This window comes from Canis lupus, chromosome 30 (genome assembly GCF_048164855.1).
Source record: "Canis lupus baileyi chromosome 30, mCanLup2.hap1, whole genome shotgun sequence".
Taxonomy (NCBI): Eukaryota; Metazoa; Chordata; class Mammalia; order Carnivora; family Canidae; genus Canis; species Canis lupus.
The window spans coordinates 39217705-39239972 of record NC_132867.1 but is presented as its reverse complement, the minus strand read 5'-3'; the positions used below and the strand labels follow the sequence as shown (position 1 = coordinate 39239972).

Genomic DNA, 22268 nt, shown 5'->3' with positions numbered 1-22268 from the left:
TGACACACAGGCCACTCCTGGAGTGCCACCCTTGCATCTGCCTGGGTCTCCTCCACCATCATGATGCTGGTGCCAGGGGCCAGGCATGCCCAGATTTGTGGGGTGAAGGAGTAGTAAGTTCTCGGAGCCCCGGGAGCGTTCAAGGGCTTGGTGGGAGTTGACCAAGGCAGCTTTGCCAAGCCCTCAGGAGATGGCAGTCCTAAAGGACAGTGGGCTTGGTGGTAATGCAACGGAGGCCTTATTTGTACAGCTGCCTGGGCCACACGTGGCTCACGCTCAGGTCCCATCCCACCGCAGGTCCACAGCCGGACAAGCAGGCCTTGCCTCCCCCAGCCTGTCCTCTCCAGACCCCTTCCACTCCTTCCCTCACAGTTCCCATCCCTTCTACTCTTCCTGCTTGCTAACGCCTTCGCTACAGAAATTCTGGCATAAACAGACTGTGTGCTGAGGTTGCACACAACTAGCAAATACTGCTTGCCTGAAGACAAACCTCAAATACTCATCAAATATTGACTGTTGGTTAAGATTCTTGGGCCAGTCCACACCACACTGGTCTACACATTAACACATTTATTAAGACCGTGCAACGTTAGCTTGGCATTTTCGGTATGCAGCCTTCTATCTGGATCTCTGCGGGCCAGCCCGAGTATCTGTTTCTTGCATTATCAGAGTGGTTGATCTGTGTAAAGAAGAGAAAAGAAAAAAAAAAAAAAGAAGAGAAAAGAATTTGATTCATCCACTATTTTATTCAACAAATATTTAACATGTCAGCTATGAGCAAACTCAGAGAGAGCATCACTTCCTAGAGTGGGATTTGCTCTAACCTACTCTGGGTAATTGATTTTTTTTCCACGACGTGTTTCTTTATATTTGAGCCAGGTGTTAATAAGGCTCTAGAACCTTCTGCAAGGATACAGCTGTTGTATAATCTACGCCGTCCAGTAGAGTAGCCACCAGCCATGTTGGATTCCTGAGTACTTAAAACGTGGCTAGTGTGACTGATGGACTGAATTTTAAATTCTATTTAATTTAACTACATTTAAATGTCAATGCAAATTTGGCTAGGGGCCGCCATATTGGACAGCAAAGCTCGAATGTTTAATTTTCAATTCTCTGTGTGGAGGGCTGTATTTTTTTCAGGGAAACTATAGAGTCCCTTGCTCAGCAACTGTGTGTTCATACTGACTGGGCTTTCGTCCTTCATATCTTTGATTCTTTCACCCATAATGGAGTACCTTGACCTCATGTGGAAGAAGAATAATCTGATAATCTGCATTGTTAGAAGACGATGGAATTCTTGTTTTACATTCCTTTTTATATAACAGCTTTATGAAGATGTCATTCACATACTATAAAATTTTCCCATTTAAAGTGTATAATTCAATAATTTTAGTATTGTGGACTCAATAGTCCACAGAGGTATGCCACCACCACCACCACGATCAATTAAGAGCATTTTCATCATCTGAACAAGCAAGCACATACCTGTCCATAGTCACTCCCCATTGTCCACAGCCAGATGAGGTGGTCACTCATCTACTTTCCATCTCTATGGATTTTGCCTATTCCAAGCGGCCGAGATAGCTCAGTTGGATTTTGCCTATTCTGGAAATTTCATATAAATGGGATAATACCAATACGTTGTTTTTTTGTGTGTTTGATTTTCTTCATTTATCATGTCTGAAGGTTCATCATCCATGTTGTAGCATGGATTGGCAAGTCATCTCTTTATGCGGCTGTGGAATATTCCAGTGACTGGCTATACCGTATCTTATTATACATGTTTTTACCCATTAATCAGACATTTGGGAAATGCAGACTCACTGCATGGACTTTTAAATTGTATTTGAATTTTAAATTCTATTTAATTTAAATACATTTGGTTGTTTTCCATTTTTTGGCTATTATGGGTAATACTGCTGTGTGAATTCATGTACAAGTTTGGGTGAGCATATGTTTTCATTCTCTCAGGTAGATGTTTATGCGTAGGATTGCTGGGTTATCTGGTAACTGTATGTCTAACTTTTTGAGGAACTGCCAGCATGTTTCCCAAGGCGGCTGGATATCGCATTTCCTCCAGCCGTGCACAAGGGTTCTACTTTCTCCATATCCTCATCCACATTTCTTACTGTTTTGTGTGTTACAGCCATCCTAGTGAGTGGGAGGTGGTGTCTCACTGGGGTTTTTATGTGCTTTTTCCTAATGGCCAAGGAGGAGCATCTTTTCACGCACTTGTTGGCCATCTACATGTCTTTGAAGAACTGTCTATTCAGATCCTTTGCCCATTTTATAATTGGGTTGTCCTTCTATTATTGAGTTGTAAGAGTTCTTTATATATTCTGGATACAAGTCCTTCATTTGCACATGTTTTCTCTCATTCTGTGAGTTACCTTTGCAATTTCTGGATGGTACCTGTGCTCTCTTCTGTTGTTTGTGCTTTTGGTGTCATATCAAAGAAACCCAAGGTCACAAAGACTTACGCCTCTTTTCTTCTGAGAGTTTAGTAGTTCTAGCTCTTACATCTGGATATTTGACCCATTTTGACTGAATTTTTGTCTAGGGTGTGATGTAGGGGTCAAAATTTATTGTCCAGCATGAGGATATCCAGTTGTCTCAGCCAGTTATTGCAAACACGATTCATTCCCCAGGTCCCAGCATGGGAGAGCTCTGTGACGTGTGGAGGAGAGCAGAGTGGAGCGGCAGTGGCTTCCCTGGCGTGTGGAGCGTATGCAGCATGGAAATACCAGTGGGGAGGGACTGGCTGGGCTGCAGGGGTCTTTGCTCTGGTTCCAGATCACCAGGGACCAAGATGGAGACCATGCTGGAGGGGATGCTAATGATGGCCCCGTGCTGAGTGCACCACGCGGGGCAGGCTCACCGCCCACGGTTCTTGTGAAGACAAGGAGGCTCAGACACATGACATCAGAGTCCTTGGGTCACAACAGCTCTGCGGGACAGAGTCTAGGTCCAAACCCAGGCTACGCTGCTTCCGACTCCTATCCTCCTTCATTTCTTAGTTTGTGGGTCTCAGATTCCTCCTCCTTTATAAAACCAGAATCAGCCTTAAAGTGTGACATGAGCCGGGTTTTCGATGACAACAATGGCACGAGCTGCCAACAGAAGCTTCTCCCAGGTTCTCCTCAGATCCATGATGTAGATGCGGTCACTTTTCCTTCCCTGGACGTACTGTGCGTTCGGAAGTCAAAGTTGCTGCCACCCACGTGGGTTCCTGCTGCAAGCAATCCTAGGACATCCTCTTCCTTAAGGGCTCTGGACTCTGTGACAGTTTCCCTTTAAGTTAGGACAGGAAGGCAGAACAAGGCTGTCTGGACCCTTCAGAGGGTTCACAGTGTGGACAAAAAAGCAAGCCCCTTACATGTTAAAATTCAGTTCAGTGGGTTAGTGGGGCTGGTGAACATGTGGGCTGTGCCTGGCAAGCCAGCTCTGGGAACAGCGGGGGGGATGCATGTGACAGTGGCTGGGGCCAGGGCTTGGGAGGCCCACCCCACACAGCCACACAGCACCCTCGGGGAAGTCCACGCAGTGAGTCTGCATTTCCCAAACAGGAAGACACACGGATTCCTCCAATAGCACTTGACCTGAGCTCTGGGTGAGGCTGGCTCGAGGCCCTGGTGCCCCAGCTCAGGCCTCACCAACATCCAGGCAAATCGCCTTTTGTGCCCCAAGCCACAGCTCCAACAGCTCCCACGAAAGCTGCTCACCGCATTCAGGTCTCATCTTCATGCTCTTGTAACAACCGGGACAAGAACCTTCAACCCACACATGTAGGCAAGACAAGCATTTTCCCGACGTTCCTGTAGAGGCCCCGTTCCAAAACACTCTGGTCCTCTAAACTCAGGGCAGCGCTTGGATACCCACTCTCACCTTGATTCCTCTCCTTCTAGAAACTCTCTTCTAAAGGAGACAGGAGAGAAAGGACTACTGCTACTTTGTAATTCAAATGAGGTTTTATTTTAAGTGTCTCAGCTGAACATTAATAGGGAACCTGTCTGTTGAGATGTTAACCCTGAGTTAAAAAGGGATTCAAGCCTCACTCCAGGCTTCTCTGATCCTGTGGATGTGTGGATGCTTGGGTGCCAGAGGGCACAGGGATGGGGGCCGTACTTCCTGCAGGGTCTGGCCTGTGCTCTGCTGGGTCCTGGGGCAGCTGGGGGAGGCAGGCATAGGGGAAGGGGGGAAGGGGGGCATAGAGGCCAGGAGGTGATGTTAGGGGGAAGCTGGGATGTGCTCAAGGAATTGAGGCCTCCGTCCTGTCGTGAAAATCAGAGCAATGGGCCCAACCCTTTGGGTGCATCAAGATCACCAGTCAGGCCCCACCCTGAGGCTCTGGTTCAGGCAGCCTGTGTAGGGTTGGTAATGGCAGGCTGGGGGTGGACTGGTGGGAAGGGGCAGGGGAAGCTCCAGGAATCTGCCCTGGGTTCCAGGGCTCTGCTCAGTTTCCCTGCTGGGCCCTGCATGCTAGTCTCATGTAACCCTCAGGGACCCTTATGTGACAGGTAGTTTTCATTCCTTCCTCGCTAGAGATGATTCTCAGGCACGGGGAGGTCGAGTAACTTTCCCAGGACCACACAGCTGAGTGGGTAAAGCCTGGAGATCCCCAACATGCCAGACTGCTACCGATCATGCACGGGGGCGAGAGAGGGGACGCTGCACTACTACATGGGGTCAGCCTGACGAAGGCCACGGGTCCGTGGGGCACATCCCCGCATCACAGCCGCTGGGCCCCGAGGAGCTAACTAGCTTTCACCTCACTGCCCAGGGCACCAGAGTGAGGCCTGCAGAGGTAAAGTGGCTGGGGGTGTGGGATCACACGTGGCCCCTGGCAAACCCGACACTGGATGCCAAGCCCCCCTGCCCTGCTGTGCCTGGCCTACCTCACCACGAGGTGCGTGTCCAGGCGGTGATGGCCCGTGACAGTGGTACCACGCAGAGCCCACGGAATGCCTCTCTGACTAGGACAAGTCCCTGAGGTCTCAACTGTACACCGGGCGTCCACACTGCTTATTAGTAGCGAGAAGTCTATGCTAGGGCACCGGGTACATGTTTCTAACGTGTTCTGTATGATTGGCTTCCTGTCTGCAGAAGAATATGAGAGGTACAAGGGGAAACATGCTTTTCTAGATGCGTGCTAAAATAACCCTGATTTCGAACCCCCAGAGGAGGGGGCATCACAGAAGCCGTGGGCCTTCCCTGGGAGCTGGTCATGAGTTATCTGGGGTGGGGCCACACTGAAATCCCACCTCACGCACCCCCCTTCCCAGCGAGGGTGGTCCTGCCAACAAGGAGAGGTCCCGCTGCTGTTTCTGTCTCCCTTCCCAGACCCAGAACCACAGCAGACGGTGCCGGGAGGGGACCTGGACCAGGTGTCCCAGCCTCAGGTCGGGAGCAGCCTCTCGCATGGCCAGGACACGTCCATTCCCTGCCTCCTTTGAGTTTCTGGCTCCTGGAAAGGAAGCCCTTCTCCTGGAAAGAGTCGGTGACCACCCCACGGCAGTGCCGGTAACCGTTCCTCTCTGGAAACTGTCCCGTCTCCTAAAAGGCAGCGTCTCCGAAAGAGGCTGTGTGACCCGACCCAGAGGTGCCAGCTTGTAACTCCGACATCGTGTGCCAGTGCTCAGCTGGAATCTTCACAGGTGACCGAGTTAATCTGTTAGATTTGTTCTCTTGCTCTTTACTATTCTTCCGTAAAGAGGACACGGTGGTGGTGGTGGTGGGGGGGGGGGGGACTTAATCATGCATCGAGCTACGGCAACGGTGCACGTTTATGCTGTGTTTGGCCCCTGCACGCACAGTGCCAGCACTGTCACCAGCCTCCGAACAGAGGCCAGTCACCAGAGGCTTGCCACGAATTGTGTTGGCGGCAGCACGACGGAAAAGTGGGACCAACAGCCCATAAAGAATCGACTCGACCTTCCGTCGAGTGCCTTTTCCTGATGGAATGGGCAAGGTCACAAGCACCTTGTGATGGACTGTTTTACTTACAGTGACGAACCAAGCACCCACTGCGTGGAAGGCGAGATTCACCCCGGACGTGGGAATGCAGAGTCCCAGGCACAGGGACTTCTCCCACGGGAGAAGCGAGGGCTCAAAGCCGGGGAAGCCGGCTCCGTGTGGCCCTGTGTGGCCCGCGCTTAGCGCAGGAGTGTCGTGGAGGCAGGAAGCTGTCACCAGCCCACAGCTTTTCACATCACGGGGCACCTTCTACTACTAACCACTCGTGGGAAGTGACATTGATAAAAAAACAAAAAAAAAACAAAAAAAAACACTCACATTTTCTCTCTGAATGTCTGCAGGAAGTTCGAAGCCTTTTGCTGTAAGAAATACCCAGCTGGACCTGAACTTTATGTTCCTGATTTGTTTACTTCCAAGTGCTTCTATGACCTTCTTGGCGTCCTCCTTCAGCCTGGTGGGGGGGAGGGAGGGCGTGTGAGCGTGGCCTGTGGGGACTCCGGTGTGTCGCACCGCACGTGTCCGAGGCAAGAGGTTTCCCCAGCAACCCACCTCCTCCTGGGGCGGACAGCGGGAGGAGGTCAGATTTCTAGTTAAGCATGTAACGGGGGATCCCTGGGTGGGGCAGCGGTTTGGCGCCTGCCTTTGGCCCAGGGCGCGATCCTGGAGACCTGGGATCGAATCCCATGTGGGGCTCCCTGCGTGGAGCCTGCTTCTCCCTCTGCCTGTGTCTCTGCCTCTCTGTCTCTCTCTGTGTGACTATCATGAATAAATAAATAAATAAAATCTTAAAAAAAAAAAAAAGCATGTAACGGGCATCAGGGCCTCTTTCAGCCTCAGATTTGGGCACAGGGTTTTAATTCTCAATTCTCAAAAGCCCTGTGTCTTGGGTTCAACTGCCTCCTCACGTTCGGCCAACATTACATTTGGTCTTTGCTGTCTCTCCTGTTCACTGACCACAAAAGGTGGCGGACAGAAGTTGCTGAAAGATGAAAGGAAAGGTCAAAATGGTCCTTTTCATTTTCAGAGAGGTCAGTATCAAAAAAGAAAAAATTATGGGGGCGCCTGGGCGGCTCAGGGGTGGAGCATCTGCCTTCGGCCCAGGGCGTGATCCCAGGGTCCCGGGATCGAGTCCCGCATCGGGGTCCCCGCATGGAGCCTGCTTCTCCCTCTGCCTGGGTCTCTGCCTCTCTCTCTCTGGGTCTCTCATGAATAAATAAGTAAATTAAAAAAAAAAAAAAGAAAAGAAGACAAACTTCTGAAACAATGCTAAAAGCACGCAGCTTAGGGTAAGCAGAGGAAGGAGGAGAAGGGAAAAGGAAAAAAAAAAATAAGCTTCCAATTTTCCGGAGTCAAATCAGAATTTTCCCAAGCGTGTTATCAAATAACTTCTGTCTGGCGAGGTGCTCTGTTGAAAACAGGATCTGAGGTCAAATTATTTGGGAGAAGGCCGTGTTCGGGAGCCACCCTGGAAAGCGTACAGGCCACACAAAGACTCTTTGGTTCTTGGAAGTTTGGCAGCGAACACACACGTGTTTACTCAGGAGAGCAAACTTCCGAGAGACACGGAGCCAGACCCACTTCTCCCTCCAGAAAGCTGCGTGTGCGCGCTTCCTTTTCATCCTATCGCTACTCACCTAGAGAATTCTTCTCAACGGCCTTTCCTGTTTCTCGAAGTCCCACCCTGGGTTTAGCCTTTCTGCACCAAGTGTTAACTTTTCTGTCCTAATTATGGTCAGTGGTGGCTCCGTCTCGCTACCTGGGAATGTTCCTCAGCTTCTAATCCTCACGAACCCTGATGGCTACTTGTGGGTTTTTTTTTTTTTTTTTTTTTGGAAACCCCATCTGCTTTGTCATGGGGCTCCTGTTCCTTCTCCTTAAGAAACCGTCCCATGGGACAACCGGGTGGCTCAGCGGTGGAGCATCTGCCTTCGGCTCAGGGTGCAACCCGGGGGTCCCGGGATCAAGTCCCGCATCGGGCTCCCTGCATGGAGCCTGCTTCTCCCTCTGCCTGTGTCTCTGCCTCTCTCTGTGTCTCTCATGAATAAATAAGTAAAATCTTTAAACAAAACAAAACCTTGCTCCTTGGATTTGCTTTCTTTCCCAGAGCACGCTCCTGAGGGCCACCCCCAAAGCAGGCCTGGTCTCTGCCAGCCAGCTTCCCCAGCCCCCCCTCCCCTACGCACCCCACCGTGACAAACCCAGACACCTCACCCGCTGGCACCGTCATCCTGGGTCACCATGAAGAGCAGGGACTTCGGAGGTGCACTCTGAATGAAGGTTGCCATCAGTCCAGAGTTATCTAGAGGGTCAAAGCAAATCAATTTTAGGGTCTTCTCTGTTCACTTGCCCCGGACGCTGTGCCTCCTCTGCTCTTAGGGGCCATGTCCTCTCTGAAACCTTCGATTCCTGGGGTTCGTCCCGCGACCACACACGGGGTGCTCTAGCTCCACGAGCGAGTGGCTGAGGGCTCCACGGTGGGAACAGCGGGGGTGAGGGGCACGAGCAGATGGTGCAGATTCTGTGACTCGAACCCGAGACCAGCAACACGCTTGCCGGCACAGGCGGGGCATCTTCTGCAACGACTAACCAAGCCCGACAGCAGAGTGGCCCCAGGACACTAACGTGCAGAATGGGGGCGAGAAATCAGATTTTTAAATAATTCTCACTGTTCAATAAAGACAAAAGGGGCTGCTATACCCTGACTGCCCAGTGGGCTCAAGCCCAGTGCCCAGAGCACAGAGACCCCGGAAGGAGAAGGGGCGCCGTGTGTCCCAGGATGTGTGTGCTGAGCCCAGCAGGGCACCATGAGCAGGACAGGGGCAATGACAATGCTCAGGGCTCGAAAAAATGATCACATTTTTTACATATATTTGATTAAAAAAAAAAAAGTTCTCTTTCTCATTATCTGAGGAAGGAACAAAAGGGCAAGTGTGACCAGAGAAGACATTTTCTAGATAACACCTTCCAGCTCGATCACGTGAACTCACTTAGAGACCGGAAGGGCTTGTGGAAGACTGTTCTAGAACATTCCTCTGAGCTTCTGGTAACTTTTTTAGTAGACAAAATAAGAGTGTTTGACACTTTTGTTTGGGTCTTTTTATCTTAATGCTCCTAATTCATTTTAATTTTCATAGGAAAATTCCTTTTCTTACCACCTTCGACCATATTAAAATACTGTGTTGCTCTCACTTTTCCAGTCAGATCTGAAAAGAAAAGAAATCGGTTTTAAAAGAAAGTTCACTGGACTCGGGGCACATGTGGCACGCGTGCTCAGAACAGCACACTCGGCTGTCCCCGTGGGCAGGCCGGGAAGGCGGCTGGTGGGCTGCTCTAGAGCTTTCCTCCCGTCTGCTTCCAGTTAGTTGGAGCCCACGTTCTTTCCCGCCACCCCTCTGTTCCCACAGGAATACCAGAGCACCCGCCTCGGCCCTCCCCACTTCATACTTTGGGTTTTCCAGCGGGATTCTCAGAGTGGACACATATTGTCCCTGGTCCCCACAGCCCCGCAGTCAGGGGGCTGCGTGCTCCGTGTGCTCTCAGACACGGCACCTTCCCCAGCTCTGACAGCTCTCCTGGTCACGGGCCCCCAGTGGCAATCGTGCCGGGATGGACTCCCCAAGCTTTGTCCCTCGTGGCCTTTGCTCACAGAGGGGGACCTGGCTGCTGGCTCTCCCTCCGTGAGGCCACCGGGAATCCAAGAGCAGCTCCAGGATGGTCTGTGGCCCCACAGCCTGCTTATCTGATTTTACCCCTGCTTTCTGCTGGCCCCTTTTTTGGTTTTACAAAAGCCTATTTAATTTGACTTTTTTTTTTTTAAGTTTATTTATTTTTAGTAATGTCTACACCCAACATGGGGCTCGACTCACGACCCTGAGATCAAGAGTCGCAGGTTCCTCTGACCGAGCCAGCCAGGAACCCTGGACTGTTTTTGTTTTTTGCAGGAACCATAAATAATCCGTAAAGTGAAGCATTATAAAAATAATCAAATAATTTTAAAGTGCATTAAAATACAAGCCGAGACTAGATCATTTGCAAAAATCATCAAAAACTCAAGGTCACTTGAAAATCCATTTGTGGAACTTTCAGAGAAGTTTGAAAGACAATATTTAATGACTCACAGTCGACAATGGCAATATTTATTCCTCTTCCAACATTTCCAGTCTTTTCTCCAATGAGCCTGAAATGTAAATAAGAGTTAGTCAAAGAATCCTGTTCTTAACTAAGCAATGAGTAGGGCTCCCTGTCCCATGAGCTCTTCTCTTGGGAGAATCACTCCTCCAACCATTGGCACTTACCATTCCCTCGAAGTTACGCAAAGGCCTTGACCCAGCTCCCTCCAAAGTCACTCGACATATACCCACCCCCAAGGTTCTATAGACTCAGTCCCTCGGGGAACCTGGAAACTGAATTTAATCTTATCATCTGGACAAATGGTGAGGGAGAGGAAAGTCTAGGATTTGTTTACCACAGCCTCTTTACACACATTTTCTCACTGAACACTCAAGAAGTCGTAAGAAGTGGATCAATTGGGATGGATCTGACCCAAGTCTGGTATCCACGTACACACCCTCTCTTCTCATACTAACAGAGGCTTTGCTGGACTCCTGGCGATTTTTTTATCTCGCCACAAGGTACATGCCAGCTTACCTCCTCAAATAAATACCTTTTATTACTTCACTTAATTTTCACTTTTATTTTTTTATTTTTTTATTTTTTTTTAAATTTTTTTATTATTATTTATGATAGTCACAGAGAGAAAGAGAGAGGCAGAGACACAGGCAGAGGGAGAAGCAGGCTCCATGCACCGGGAGCCCGACGTGGGATTCGATCCTGGGTCTCCAGGATCGCGCCCTGGGCCAAAGGCAGGCGCTTAACCGCTGCGCCACCCAGGGATCCCTAATTTTCACTTTTAAATTGGAGAATAAATCTCAACTTCAAATGCACTGTGCCCTAAAACCAGTAAGAAGACTGACTTTCCTGGAGATGGTATTTATTACTGAGGATCCTGGAATTGTGTGTGTGCGTGCGTGTGTGCATGTGCAAGCATTCTCTGTCAAGTTTTAGAATCAGTGATATGCTAGTGTCACAAAAAGAATTTGTAAGTTTTCCTCCTTTTCACATGCTTGGGAATAGTGAATATAGCTCTGTAATATTCTCCTCTGGACACATTTATCTAAACTCCCCCAGGGGATTCCCAGGCTAAGTCCTTTTTGGAACAGTAGGTTTTTGACAATTTTAGAGAATATTCTGTACTATATTGAAAGAGAAAAAGAAACTTCCATTTATGACAGTGGAAAGTGGGGAGTGATCTGAATCTAACCTCTCATAGAGAAAAATTTAAAAATGGGATTTAAAGAATATATCTACTGACCATATTGGAATCACAACAAGGAAATAAAGAGTTTTGAAGCCGGGATGCGGGAAAACATGGAGTTTCAGGTGGGGGAGCCCAGCAAGCACAGCTACTTTGCCTCAGGAACATTGGCTAATTCCAGAAAAAGTGCCAATGACGATGAGTAGCGCTTCTAGCACCTTGTGAGGTGAGGCTAGGGACAAAATTGGAAGCCAGGTCCACCAACGGGAAGGCCATGTTAAATCCTCCAATCTTATATGGGTTGGGGTAAAAAATGATTGAATCTTAAAAATAAGAACGAACCAGAAATAGGTCAGAACTTGAATAACCGCAGCCAAGTTTTAAGTCAATTGGGTGGGTCCCCCCAAATCTCAGTCCTTAATATTTATTCAGATCATTCTATTCTGCTAATGATTCTAAGTCCCTGTTAAAAACAAAGACCCTCAGAAAAAGAAGATACCATATAATACCTTAAATACCTTAAATTAAAAAAAAATAAAGAAAAGAAAACCCATGGGGCATCTGGGTAGCTCAGTTGGTTTAATATCTGCCTTCGGCTCAGGTCATGATCCTGGGATCCTGGGATTGGACCTTGCATGGGGCTCCCTGCTCAGCAGACAGCCTGCTTCTCCCTCTGCCTGCCATCCCCACCCCCCAACTTGTGCTCTCTTTCAAATAAATGAATAAATAAAATCTTTAAAAAAACCCACAATTTCTCAAATGCACAGTCTGTCACACTATCAAATGTCACCTAGGACATAACGAGAGATGTCAACATAAAAAAGTGTCAATGAAACCAGCCGAAAATAATAGATAACAGTGACAGACTCATAAGGGCTCTAAATAGATTATCCAAAATATTTTAAAATAACTATACTTAATATGCTTATGAAAATAATAAAAGCAAAACATTTCAAACTGGAAACTACCAAAAAAAGTGATATGAAGATTAGAAGAAGTACAAAATGAAGCTCTAAATCTAAATGTAACAACTGCAATCAGTAGTTAACAAAGGGCTTAGCAGCAGATGAGGCCCAGTAGAAGATCTGCTGACCTGAGCAACAGTTCAGAGGAAGACAGCTCTGTCTACGATGGAAGACAGAAAGGTACAAAAATGGAAAATACAAAATAAATGGAGGGCTACAGAGAATATAATAATAGGATCTAACATATGTTTGTTAGGAGCCTCAGATGATCAGAAGAAGGCAAATGGGGCAGGAGATGCAGTGACAGAGAATTTGCTAAATGTGATGAAGGACTTTAATCTGTACATATTTAAAAAACACAATGAACCTCTGAAGAAGATAAAGCAATAACAGCAGACACAGCAGAGTACAAGTGCTGAAAACCAAAGACAAGGGGGAAAATCTTAAAGACAATGCAGGAGGGGGAAAAAGGCAGCTACTTTCATTGTATCTGCAATTCGATTGTTGGCTGACTCTTGCGGGAAACAATGGAAGCCAGAAGACCATGGAATGATATCCAAATGGGTTGAAACACAACCTGGAAAAATATCTTTTAGTACCAAAGAAGGAATAAAGATATTTCAGAGAAACGTAAACTGAGACAATTCACCACCAGCAGACCATACAGAAGCTTTTGTTCTGTATCCTTTGCTGTAATAAACCTTACTTATCTGCAAGTGTTAGCTGTTACTGAGTCTTAGAAAGTCCCTCCAGAAGATCAAAGTTGAGGGTAGTTGTACAATCCCCCAAAACAATATCTAACTGAAATAGATGCACATGTGCACCAACAAACATGTAATTATATGACACCTTTGATGTACAGGTGAACTTATTTCAGTTCTTTTTTTTCCCTAAAGATTTTATTTATTTATTCATGAGAGACACAGAGGGAGAGAGGCAGAGACATAGGCAGAGGGAGATGCAGGCTCCATGCAGGGAGCCTGATCTGGGACTTGATCCCAGGACTCCAGGATCACACCCTGGACCGAAGGCAGGCGCTAAACCACTGCACCACCCAGGGATTCCCCTCAGCTTGTTTTCAATTCTAGAGTTTCTCTTGTTTTTCTTTGGGTTTTTTTTTTTTTAATGTAAATATGCAATTCATTCACATGGTTCAAAAGTCACCATTATGTGTATGAAATAAAATCAGACCCAAAGAAATCTTCCCTACACCCTCCACTTTGTTCTCTTCAACCCCTGTTCCCATCTCCATCAATGGCTTTTCTGTTCTCCACACAGAAAAGCCAATCTAAAAACAAAACTACTAGAACTAAAAAGTGAGTTTAGCAAGGTTGTGGGATATAAGATAATTATAGAAAAATCTATAGTTTTAGTTTCTGATTTGTCCTCCCAGTGTTTATTTTTATGTCAAAAATGAGGAAATTGTGTGTGTATAATTAATACACATTCAGGGATATGGATATATACCTGGATGAGTACATTTATATATATTTATGCATATGTCTGTATCCCTTACCCTATTCTTTTATAACAATCTGGCAAATGTATTGCTCTGAGTTCTGTGAGCCATTCCAGCAAATAACCAAGCCTAAGGAGGGGTGACATGGGAACTCTGATTTATAGACAGGAGGATAGTGACAATCTGGGACTTGTGATTGGCATCTGAAGCCAGCTGGAGGAAGAGTGTCTTGTGAGACAAAGCCCTTAACCTGTGGGGTCTGAGGCCATCTTCAAGTAGACAGTATCAGAATTGAATTGAATTGTAGATGCCCCACCCCCCTCGCCAGTTGTCATCGAAGATAATTGCTTGACGGGGTGAATAACTACCACACATTTGATAACCAGAGTACAAATGCACTCAGAATACTGTGTATAGTATAAAGGAAAACAATATTTTTTTTCTTTTAATGCACCCCAAAATAATGAAGCTCACCAAGAAGAAACAGATAACTTGAGTAGCTCTGTATTTATTAAAGAAGGTGAAATTTGTAGTTAAAAATCTTCTCACAAAGAAAACTCCAGGCCAGAAGGCTTCACTGGAGAATTGCATCAAACCTTTAAAGAAATAATACCAATTCTGTATTAAACTCTCCCAGAATATTGAAGAGGAGAGAATACTCACCAACCTGATTCGACCCTGATACCAAAGCCAGAGAAAAAAATAACAGGAAAACCACAGACTAATATCCCTCATGAACATAGATACAAAACTTAACAAAATTTTAGCAAATTGAATCCAGTATATAAAAAGGATAATATATCACAAGCAAGCAGGATTTATCTAAAAAATGCAAGGTTGGCGCAGCCTGGGTGGCTCAGTGGTTGAGCATCTGCCTTCGGCCCAGGGCATGATCCTGGAGACCTGGGATTGAGTCCCGCATTGGGCTCTCTGCATGGAGCCTGCTTCTCCCTCTGCCTGTGTCTCTGCCTCTCTCTCTCTCTCTCTCTCATGAATAAATAAATAGTCTTTAAAAAAAAAAAAAAAAAGGAAAGCTTTTACCTTAAAAAAAATGCAAGGTTGGTTTAACATTCAGAAATGTAATTTACCACATGAGCAGGCTAAAAAAGACAAATTATAGAATCACCTCAAGAGATGCAGAAAAGAACATCTGACAAAATCCAATATCCATCACTGATTAAAAATTCTCAGAAACCGTGAAATAGAAGGAATTTCCTCAACCTGATGAAGGGCTTCTATGAAAAATCCCTAGTAAACATCATACTTAATGATGAATGATAGAATGCTTTCTCTCTAAGACAAGGAAAAAGGCAATGATGTCTACTCTCATTTTGATTCACTATTATAATGGAGGTTCGATCCAATGCAATCAGGCAAGAAAAAACAAAAGCAAAGGCATGCAGATGAAAAAGTGGAAAACTGCCTTTTATTGGGGTGGGGGGCAGTTAGCTGACATTATCATCCGCATAGAAAAGCCAATCTAAAAACAAAACTACTAGAACTAAAAAGTGAGCTTAGCAAGGTTGTGGGATATAAGATAATTATAGAAAAATAAATTGTATTTCTATGTACTAGCAATGAAGAGTTAGAAATTAAAATTTTTAAAAATATACTACAGCATCAAAAGTGAAATACTTAGAGATAAATACAGTAAAAGAGCTCCAAAATGTGTACACTGAATACCGTCAAAACCCTCTTTGACACAAATTAAAGAAAACTTAAGTCAATGGAGAGCTAACTATGCTTGTTGTGTAAAAGATGCAATATTGCTAAGATGTCAATTCTCCGCAAACTGATCTGGAAATCCAATGCAATCCTGTTCAAAAGCCAACAGGTTTTTGTGTAGAAATTTATATGCTGATCCTAAAATTCATACGGATGTGGAAAGAATCTAAAATATTCAAAATAATTTTGAAAAAAAAGAAAAATAAAACTGAAGAAATTATGTTTGGGGGGCACCTGGGTGGCTCAGCAGTTGAGCATCTGCCTTAGGCTCAGGTCGTGACTCCAGGGTCCTGGAGCCTGCTTCTCCCTCTGCCCATGAATAAATAAATAAAATCTTTAAAACAAATTAAAAATAATTTCACCATGTTAAAAAAGCAAACAAACCTGGAGGCCACCATGTGTTTATGTGACCAGGCCACGCACTCAGTCATGTAACCGACATGCTGACTCTGACCTTAAAACATAAGCTTCCCCCGTGTCGGTATGACTTTTCAGTCATGAACAGGTAACGAATATCGTCAATCTCGGTAACAAGTCACACCAGGAAACAATGCACTGACTCATGCCTGCTTCCTACACCACGACTACTGGGCTCTGGGCTTTCTGACCCGTCTGTTGGGACGGCTCCTGTTCTCCAACTGTTCCTCACTCAGTAAAACATTCAAACCAAGTAAAGCCCATTGGATTTTCTTTAGGTGGTCTTCATAACCTAAGTGCTGGACCTTGATCAAACTGAAACGGCACAGTCAGTGCAATGACCGAATCAGGACCGGGTGAGGAAGAGGACGGGAGTGTTGGTGAAACCACCGAGTGGCCAGTCCACAGATAATGCCCAACTCGGGGAAAGCCGAGAAGTGCGAGCACGGGCCTGCCACCTGGAGATAGGGAAGGAAGGAGAGAGGCTGAAGGCAGAGGTGGCTGTCCCCAGGGAGGGCTGGTGGCACAAAGGAAATGAGCGGCCGGAAACTGTTGTTTGTCTTTCTACATGAATGTCTATTTTCTCTATAGGATGGTGAGACGGCCACAGCCCAGCACCTTCTGCTCCATGAGCTGACCACAGCAGAACGCGAGGCTAACCCAAGCGAGTGACCCTCCTTAGGTCTCTGCTCATGTTCACTCCTCTGTTGGTTTTAACCTGCTTTTATTCGGGTCTACGCTGCTTTCCATCGCACTGTATTCCAAAAAACATCTGGAATGCTGTTTGAAGTCAGGCAAGCTACGTTTGGGTCCCACATAGCCATATCGTTAGGTGTTCCATTAGACAACTGGATTCAAGTCCGTCTACCCAGCACGTCCAAGGACGCCAGGACGGAATCCTGGCTCTGCCACCACCTAGATGCGTGACGAGGGGCGAGTGACTGGATCTGCCCGTGAATCAGTTTCCTTGTCTGCATCGTGGGGGTGACAAAGGGTATACCTCACAGCAAGTCACATGAGGCTGATACGTGGGCGCGTTAGTCTGTACTGGGTAAGCATGATGCTGTCGCTGTGACACCATGGTCAGGGGACTGTGCAACAGGCTCTGGGCACTATGCAACAGTGGAAATCCCGGGCTCTGGGGTCTGACTCAGAACAAGCCCCTTCTGGCCACATGATTCTGATGAGCATCCCCATCCCACTGTCCCACCGGCTCCCAGGTCTCCCCCCATCCTTACTATGGGATCCTCAGTTTTCAGACTGAAAACTGGTCTCATCCACAGACCTCGTTGACCATCGCATTCAACGGGACACTCATCTCTGAAGCTCCACCGCCCCACCCAAAATTACCATATAGCATTCACCATGGACGTCCGGAAAATATGTTTCTCCAAGTGTAATGGTTCTTGGAGGGAAAGGGAGTGATCTGGCCACCCAGGTGACACGTGGTAGTGTCTAAAGACATGCGTGGTTGTCACGGCTGGACGGGGTGGCCCACGGCATCCAGCAAGGAGGCGCTCGGGATGCTGCAAAGCACACCTTGTACAGCACAGTCACTGGTCTGCAGGGTCAGCCGTGTTGAGGTGGAGAACCCTGAGCTGTGATATAAGCTCCTTGAGCACAAGAGCCACATTTATTACTGTTATTCGCCCCCCGAGCCACCCGGGGGTTCACCTGAAGGAATGTCTACCGATGAGCATCCTGGCGGAGTGAAGTAGGCCTTTAGTAAGCGATGGACCTGCACAAGGGGTATGGTTTCCGTTCACCTCCCTATACGGAATGGGGATGTGCCAAGGCCACGCCAGGAGGAGCCACCCTGAGCCCAGGGTGGCTCGTGTCTGGGTGTGCCTCGCACTCCTGGGGCGGGGGGGCAAGGCAAGCGCAGAGACATACGAACTAACGGTGGTGGAGAGGGACGGGCAGGCGAGGGCTGAGGGCTACCACGGTGACCCAGCTGACTACGTGGAAGAAAGGTGCACCCAGTTTGGAGAAAGGGGTACGTAACTGGGAAAGGCTTCCTCCCCAGTGCTGGGACCAGCCAGCGCTCTCTCTCCCGTGTAGTAATTGCTGTGCGTCCCACGCATCCTTAGGCCAGGTGGTACGGGCTGAACTGTAGTGTCTCAAAATCACAGGCTCATGTCCTAAACCCTAGATCCCCCAGAACGTGACCATATTTGGAGGCAGGGCCTTTAAAAACGAGCTCCTTAGGGTCAGCCCTAATCCCTAAGACTGGCATCCTTTACGGGGGAGAGTCAGGACGCAGACTCACAGAGGGGGGACCCCGTGGGGACGCGGCCCTGGACAGGCGTGCCCTCTCGCAGCCCTCAGAGGGGACCAGCCCCACCCACATCTTGACCTTGGCCTCCCTGCCTCCAGACCGCGGGAGAATAAGCGTCTGTTGTTTCAGCATCCGGTCTGCGGAGCTTTGGCAGGGCCGCCTGCGCAGCTGCAAACACTAGGCTGGGGGCAGTTCCAGGCGCCAGGATTGACTTAGGCTATCGTGGGTCACACGGACACACAGACCCGGGAGGTGTGGGCTGCAGAGAGGAACAGCATCTGCTTTCATCCCTGCCCGGGAGGGTCACACAATAAGACGGAAGCACAACTGTGTCTGCGGACTTTTGGTGTTTCCATCACTTGGAAGGGTTATGGCACACGTGCAATAAAAAGCACAGGATACTTATCCCACCTGCCGTCAAACGGGGGTTCCACACGGGGACGCGCCCCACCACGGGAGGCAGCGCCTGGCCTCCCCCGGGGAAGGGAGGCAATCGGGTGGGGTGGCTGTTTTCTTCTTCCACACGGGTACTCACAGCTCGTCCTCAAAGCAGATTTTGGCATACTTGTCCCGGCCGCCCCCGCTGAGCAAGCGGTAGGCATAGGTGTTCAAGGGGCACGGGGTCCAGTGGTCGCATTTCTGCCTTTTAGGGGTTGGGGCTGCAACAAACAAGAACATAACAGTCAGCATCACGCTGGTATCTGTCCGACGAACCCCGCTGCCCGGCTGTGATCGGCAGCCGTCCCGTCCAGGGACTTCACACTGGAGAGTCCCGGATGCAGGGCGGAGAGGGTCACAACTTGTCATCAGCAGCGTCAGAAATTCCCCTGAAGACACAGTTGATTTCGCCTGCGTTTGTCTTAAAGTAACAACTATGCCGAAGGGACGGGGGTGCTGAGTGGGCGTAACAATTCCAGGAGGGGTGGGAGCCCCTGCCCAGGGCTGATCAGCTCACTGACGTTCTTGGCACGCACCGTGGGTTTTGTATCGGAACTAAAGAAAGTTCCCTCGGATCTCAGAGTGCTGGCGAACGAAGGAACAGCCACGTATGGGGCATCATTCCAGGCTGCGTTTATGCAACTTGAAACACACACACACGCACACACACACACCCGGGACGCCCACTCTGGCCACCATTGATCCCTTTCCTTTCACTTGAGCCTGAGGCATTGGGCTTTTCTGCTGGGGGTGCCATGAGGTCAGCAGGCCGGGGAGAGGTCTCCCCAGCACCCCCGCTTTGCAGGGCTTTCCATCAGGGGAGGATGGGGGGGCCTGCCTGAGGACCCCAGCTGGCCCCAGACAGGCCCACGGTCCTCCCTCACATCCACCGGGTGCGACGTGGCCATCGTCACCACGTGCACCCCCAGCTCATGTCACTGTCCACAGGACCCGCTACGCTGGGCTCAGGTCAGCTCTAAGTCCCAAGTCCCCAGGACAAGAGCTCAGGAGGTGCTCTCAGTCGTCCGGTTTGACCAGAGACGAGCTGTGCTTCTCTGATCCAGGACGCACGGCTGTGAGGGACAGCTGGTCGGGTGGCGAGGACACGCACACCAGCCCTGGCAGGCCCTGCTGGGGGGAATTGGGGTGTACATGTTCCCTTGGAGGCCCAGCGTGCTGCCTGGCCTCGGGGCCTGGAGCTCCCCGGGGACCACGCACCCCTTCACACCCTTCACCCCCGCCCCATCACCTGCCTGGCCGGGGCTCAGCTGCCCGGTTTTCTTTCCTTTGTCTTGGCGCTCAGTGCTCTAATATCCTGTAACTTCCTTTCCCAATGTCACAGACGCTGTACCCTGCCCCGGCCCCGAGCCCCACACCACAGCCGAGAGGGACAGCGAGACTTTCTGAACACTTGTGCCCGCAGCTCTGGTCCACCTTGACCGATTTTTCTGCCTAGTAGTCTATTTTTGTGTTTGTTTGTTTGTTTTAAACAAGGAAAGCCCATGAGATTTCCCCTTTCCTTATTTAATTTCTGCAGAAGAAAATTAAACATAACGGGAAAGCAAACTAAAGGGGAAAAAAATCCCACGTATTGTCACTGTGAAGGATCTTTACTGTTTTACCTTTTGGCATATTTTCTTCCAGATTCTTCTGTGCATACAGAGGTTGGTAGGCACAGATTAAACATACTCAGGCCGTATGGTACTTACGTAAATGTTCAAGTAAGACATTCACTATGTTTTTTCTTAATCTCCAGACACCTAAACTTAAAGCCAAGGGCCCAGCCATCAACATGAAAAAGTGCTACAAATACAGCATCTTCTCAGTGTCTTGGATTTTAGCTTTTTTTTCTTTTTAATTTAATAATATCCATTATGTTAAATGTAGAGATAATTTACCTGAAAACATAGTGAGCATAATATCTGAAAATGTGACGTATTGTTGAAAAGCACGTGTCCTGTTTCCTGACTTACAGACATCCTGTAAGTAAGAGTGAATACTCTTTTTTTTTTAAAGATTGATTTATTTATCATGAAGATTGACTTATCATTTGAGAGAGCGACAGAGAGAGAGAGCACGTGAGCACAGACGGGGGAGGGGTAGAGGAAGAGGAAGAGAAGCGGATGCCCCGTTGAGCGGTGAGCACGACGCGGGGCTCGACCCCACGACCCTGGGATCATGAGCTGAGCTGAAATCAATTGTCGGTTGCGGCTGCGTAAGCGACTGGGCCCCCCGGGCGCCCCCAGAGGGAATACTCTTGAAGTGGGATCCACCTTCATCCTACCTGTTACCTGAATTGCCTGAGTGCAGGTGACGCTGTCCCCTTTACAAGCATACAGACTTCCTCACTTCTGTGGGGACCCTGCTGTTTGTCCCTGGCACAGATGGAATGAGAGTCATGGGGACCTGGAACCCACCCTCTGCTCTGGGAAAACATCATTTCCAGGTCCTCTTGCCATCGCCACAGGCCGTAGGGCTGCACTGGCTGCATGACGCTCTCAACCAAAAGGACGTTAATCTGCATGGCGAGCGCTCGGCGGGCTGACAGGTGTGCCGTGCTGACTGGAGGAGGGGGCCGGTCTCCCACATACCCCACGGATCTTACGAGACAAGGACGCGAAGGCACATCGTGCCTCCTGACCCCCACATGGTAGGGTGATTCAGAGACAGAGTGACAGCACATAGGTACAAAGGTGGCCAGGAAGTCTTGTCCATCCAGTACTGTGCTTGCTCCGCTGGTCCGGCCGCCTGGCTCCTGTCCCTGAGCCCCAGGTGCACGGGAGGGATCGCCAGCAGGAGAAAGAATAAGGAAGAACTCAGGTTGGGTGTTTTGGAAGAGGAAGAGGAAGAGGTGTTTTGCTTTGTTTGAAAGCCAGGAGGCAGGAGTCCACGTGGGGGTGGGACCTGGGTGAAGCAGGTCAGGAGGAAACCAAGGGACTGGGGCAGCACAGGCTGGGTCCCAACCTGAGTTCTTCCTTATTCTTCCTCCTGCTGGCGATCCCTCCCGCGCACCTGGGGCTCAGGGACAGGAGCCAGGCGGCCGGCCCAGCGGAGCAAGCACAGTACTGGATGGACAAGATTTGACTTGCCCGTCTCTGCCGCCCTCTTGGCCCTCTTGGCCCAGGATGTTCACCCCAAGGCCTGATGCTGGAGTTTCCCAGGGTGCCCATCCCTGGGGGTCCCTATGGATGATCTCCCATCACCCCTCGTCCCGGCAGAAGGGATGGTCAGTGGCACAACCAGGCAACGGCCTTGCTGTCCACACAGCAGCCAGCTCCCCTGGGTGCTGCGGTGGGCTGGAAGCAGGACCCTGTGTCTTCCCAGGAGTGCCGAGGGCAGGTCTTCCGAACCTGTGGCCCTGCTGCTCAGAGGGCCCGGGGAAATGTGGGTGCCCTTCCTGTGGATAGGCACAGGTGCACTTTCTAGAAGGGAGGTGCTTGATTCTCATCAGATTCTCCAAGGAGAAGGTGGCTCTCGTGACCAGGGATGACACGGAGGCGGTATTTTCTTGAAGTGCCTGAGAACGGTTGGGGAGTCTGCGTGGCATCTCAAAAAGGCTTTTATTAACCTTCTACCCATTCCCTGGAGGCACAAAATGTTATTATGGGATCAAAGAAAGAAGATCGGGGCGCCTGGGTGGCTCAGTGGATGAGCATCTGCCTTCGGCCCAGGGCGTGGCCCCAGGGTCCTGAGATCGAG

General features: G+C 49.0%; 1 protein-coding gene across 3 annotated transcripts in view; it reads right to left on the bottom strand.

Moving 5' to 3' along the window:
- Positions 1-555: 555 nt before the first annotated feature.
- FAM3B (FAM3 metabolism regulating signaling molecule B) overlaps positions 556-22268 on the bottom strand; it is a 53525-nt gene continuing 31812 nt past the window's right edge. For all 3 annotated transcript variants that reach the window (XM_072807041.1, XM_072807043.1, XM_072807042.1), the window contains 6 exons: positions 18667-18790; positions 10092-10150; positions 9126-9176; positions 8185-8272; positions 6292-6424; positions 556-679 (listed from right to left, as the gene is read on the bottom strand). In XM_072807041.1, the coding sequence (XP_072663142.1) occupies positions 590-679; positions 6292-6424; positions 8185-8272; positions 9126-9176; positions 10092-10150; positions 18667-18790 (545 nt within the window). In that variant the 3' untranslated portion in view covers positions 556-589. The remainder of the gene's footprint in view (positions 680-6291; positions 6425-8184; positions 8273-9125; positions 9177-10091; positions 10151-18666; positions 18791-22268) is intronic.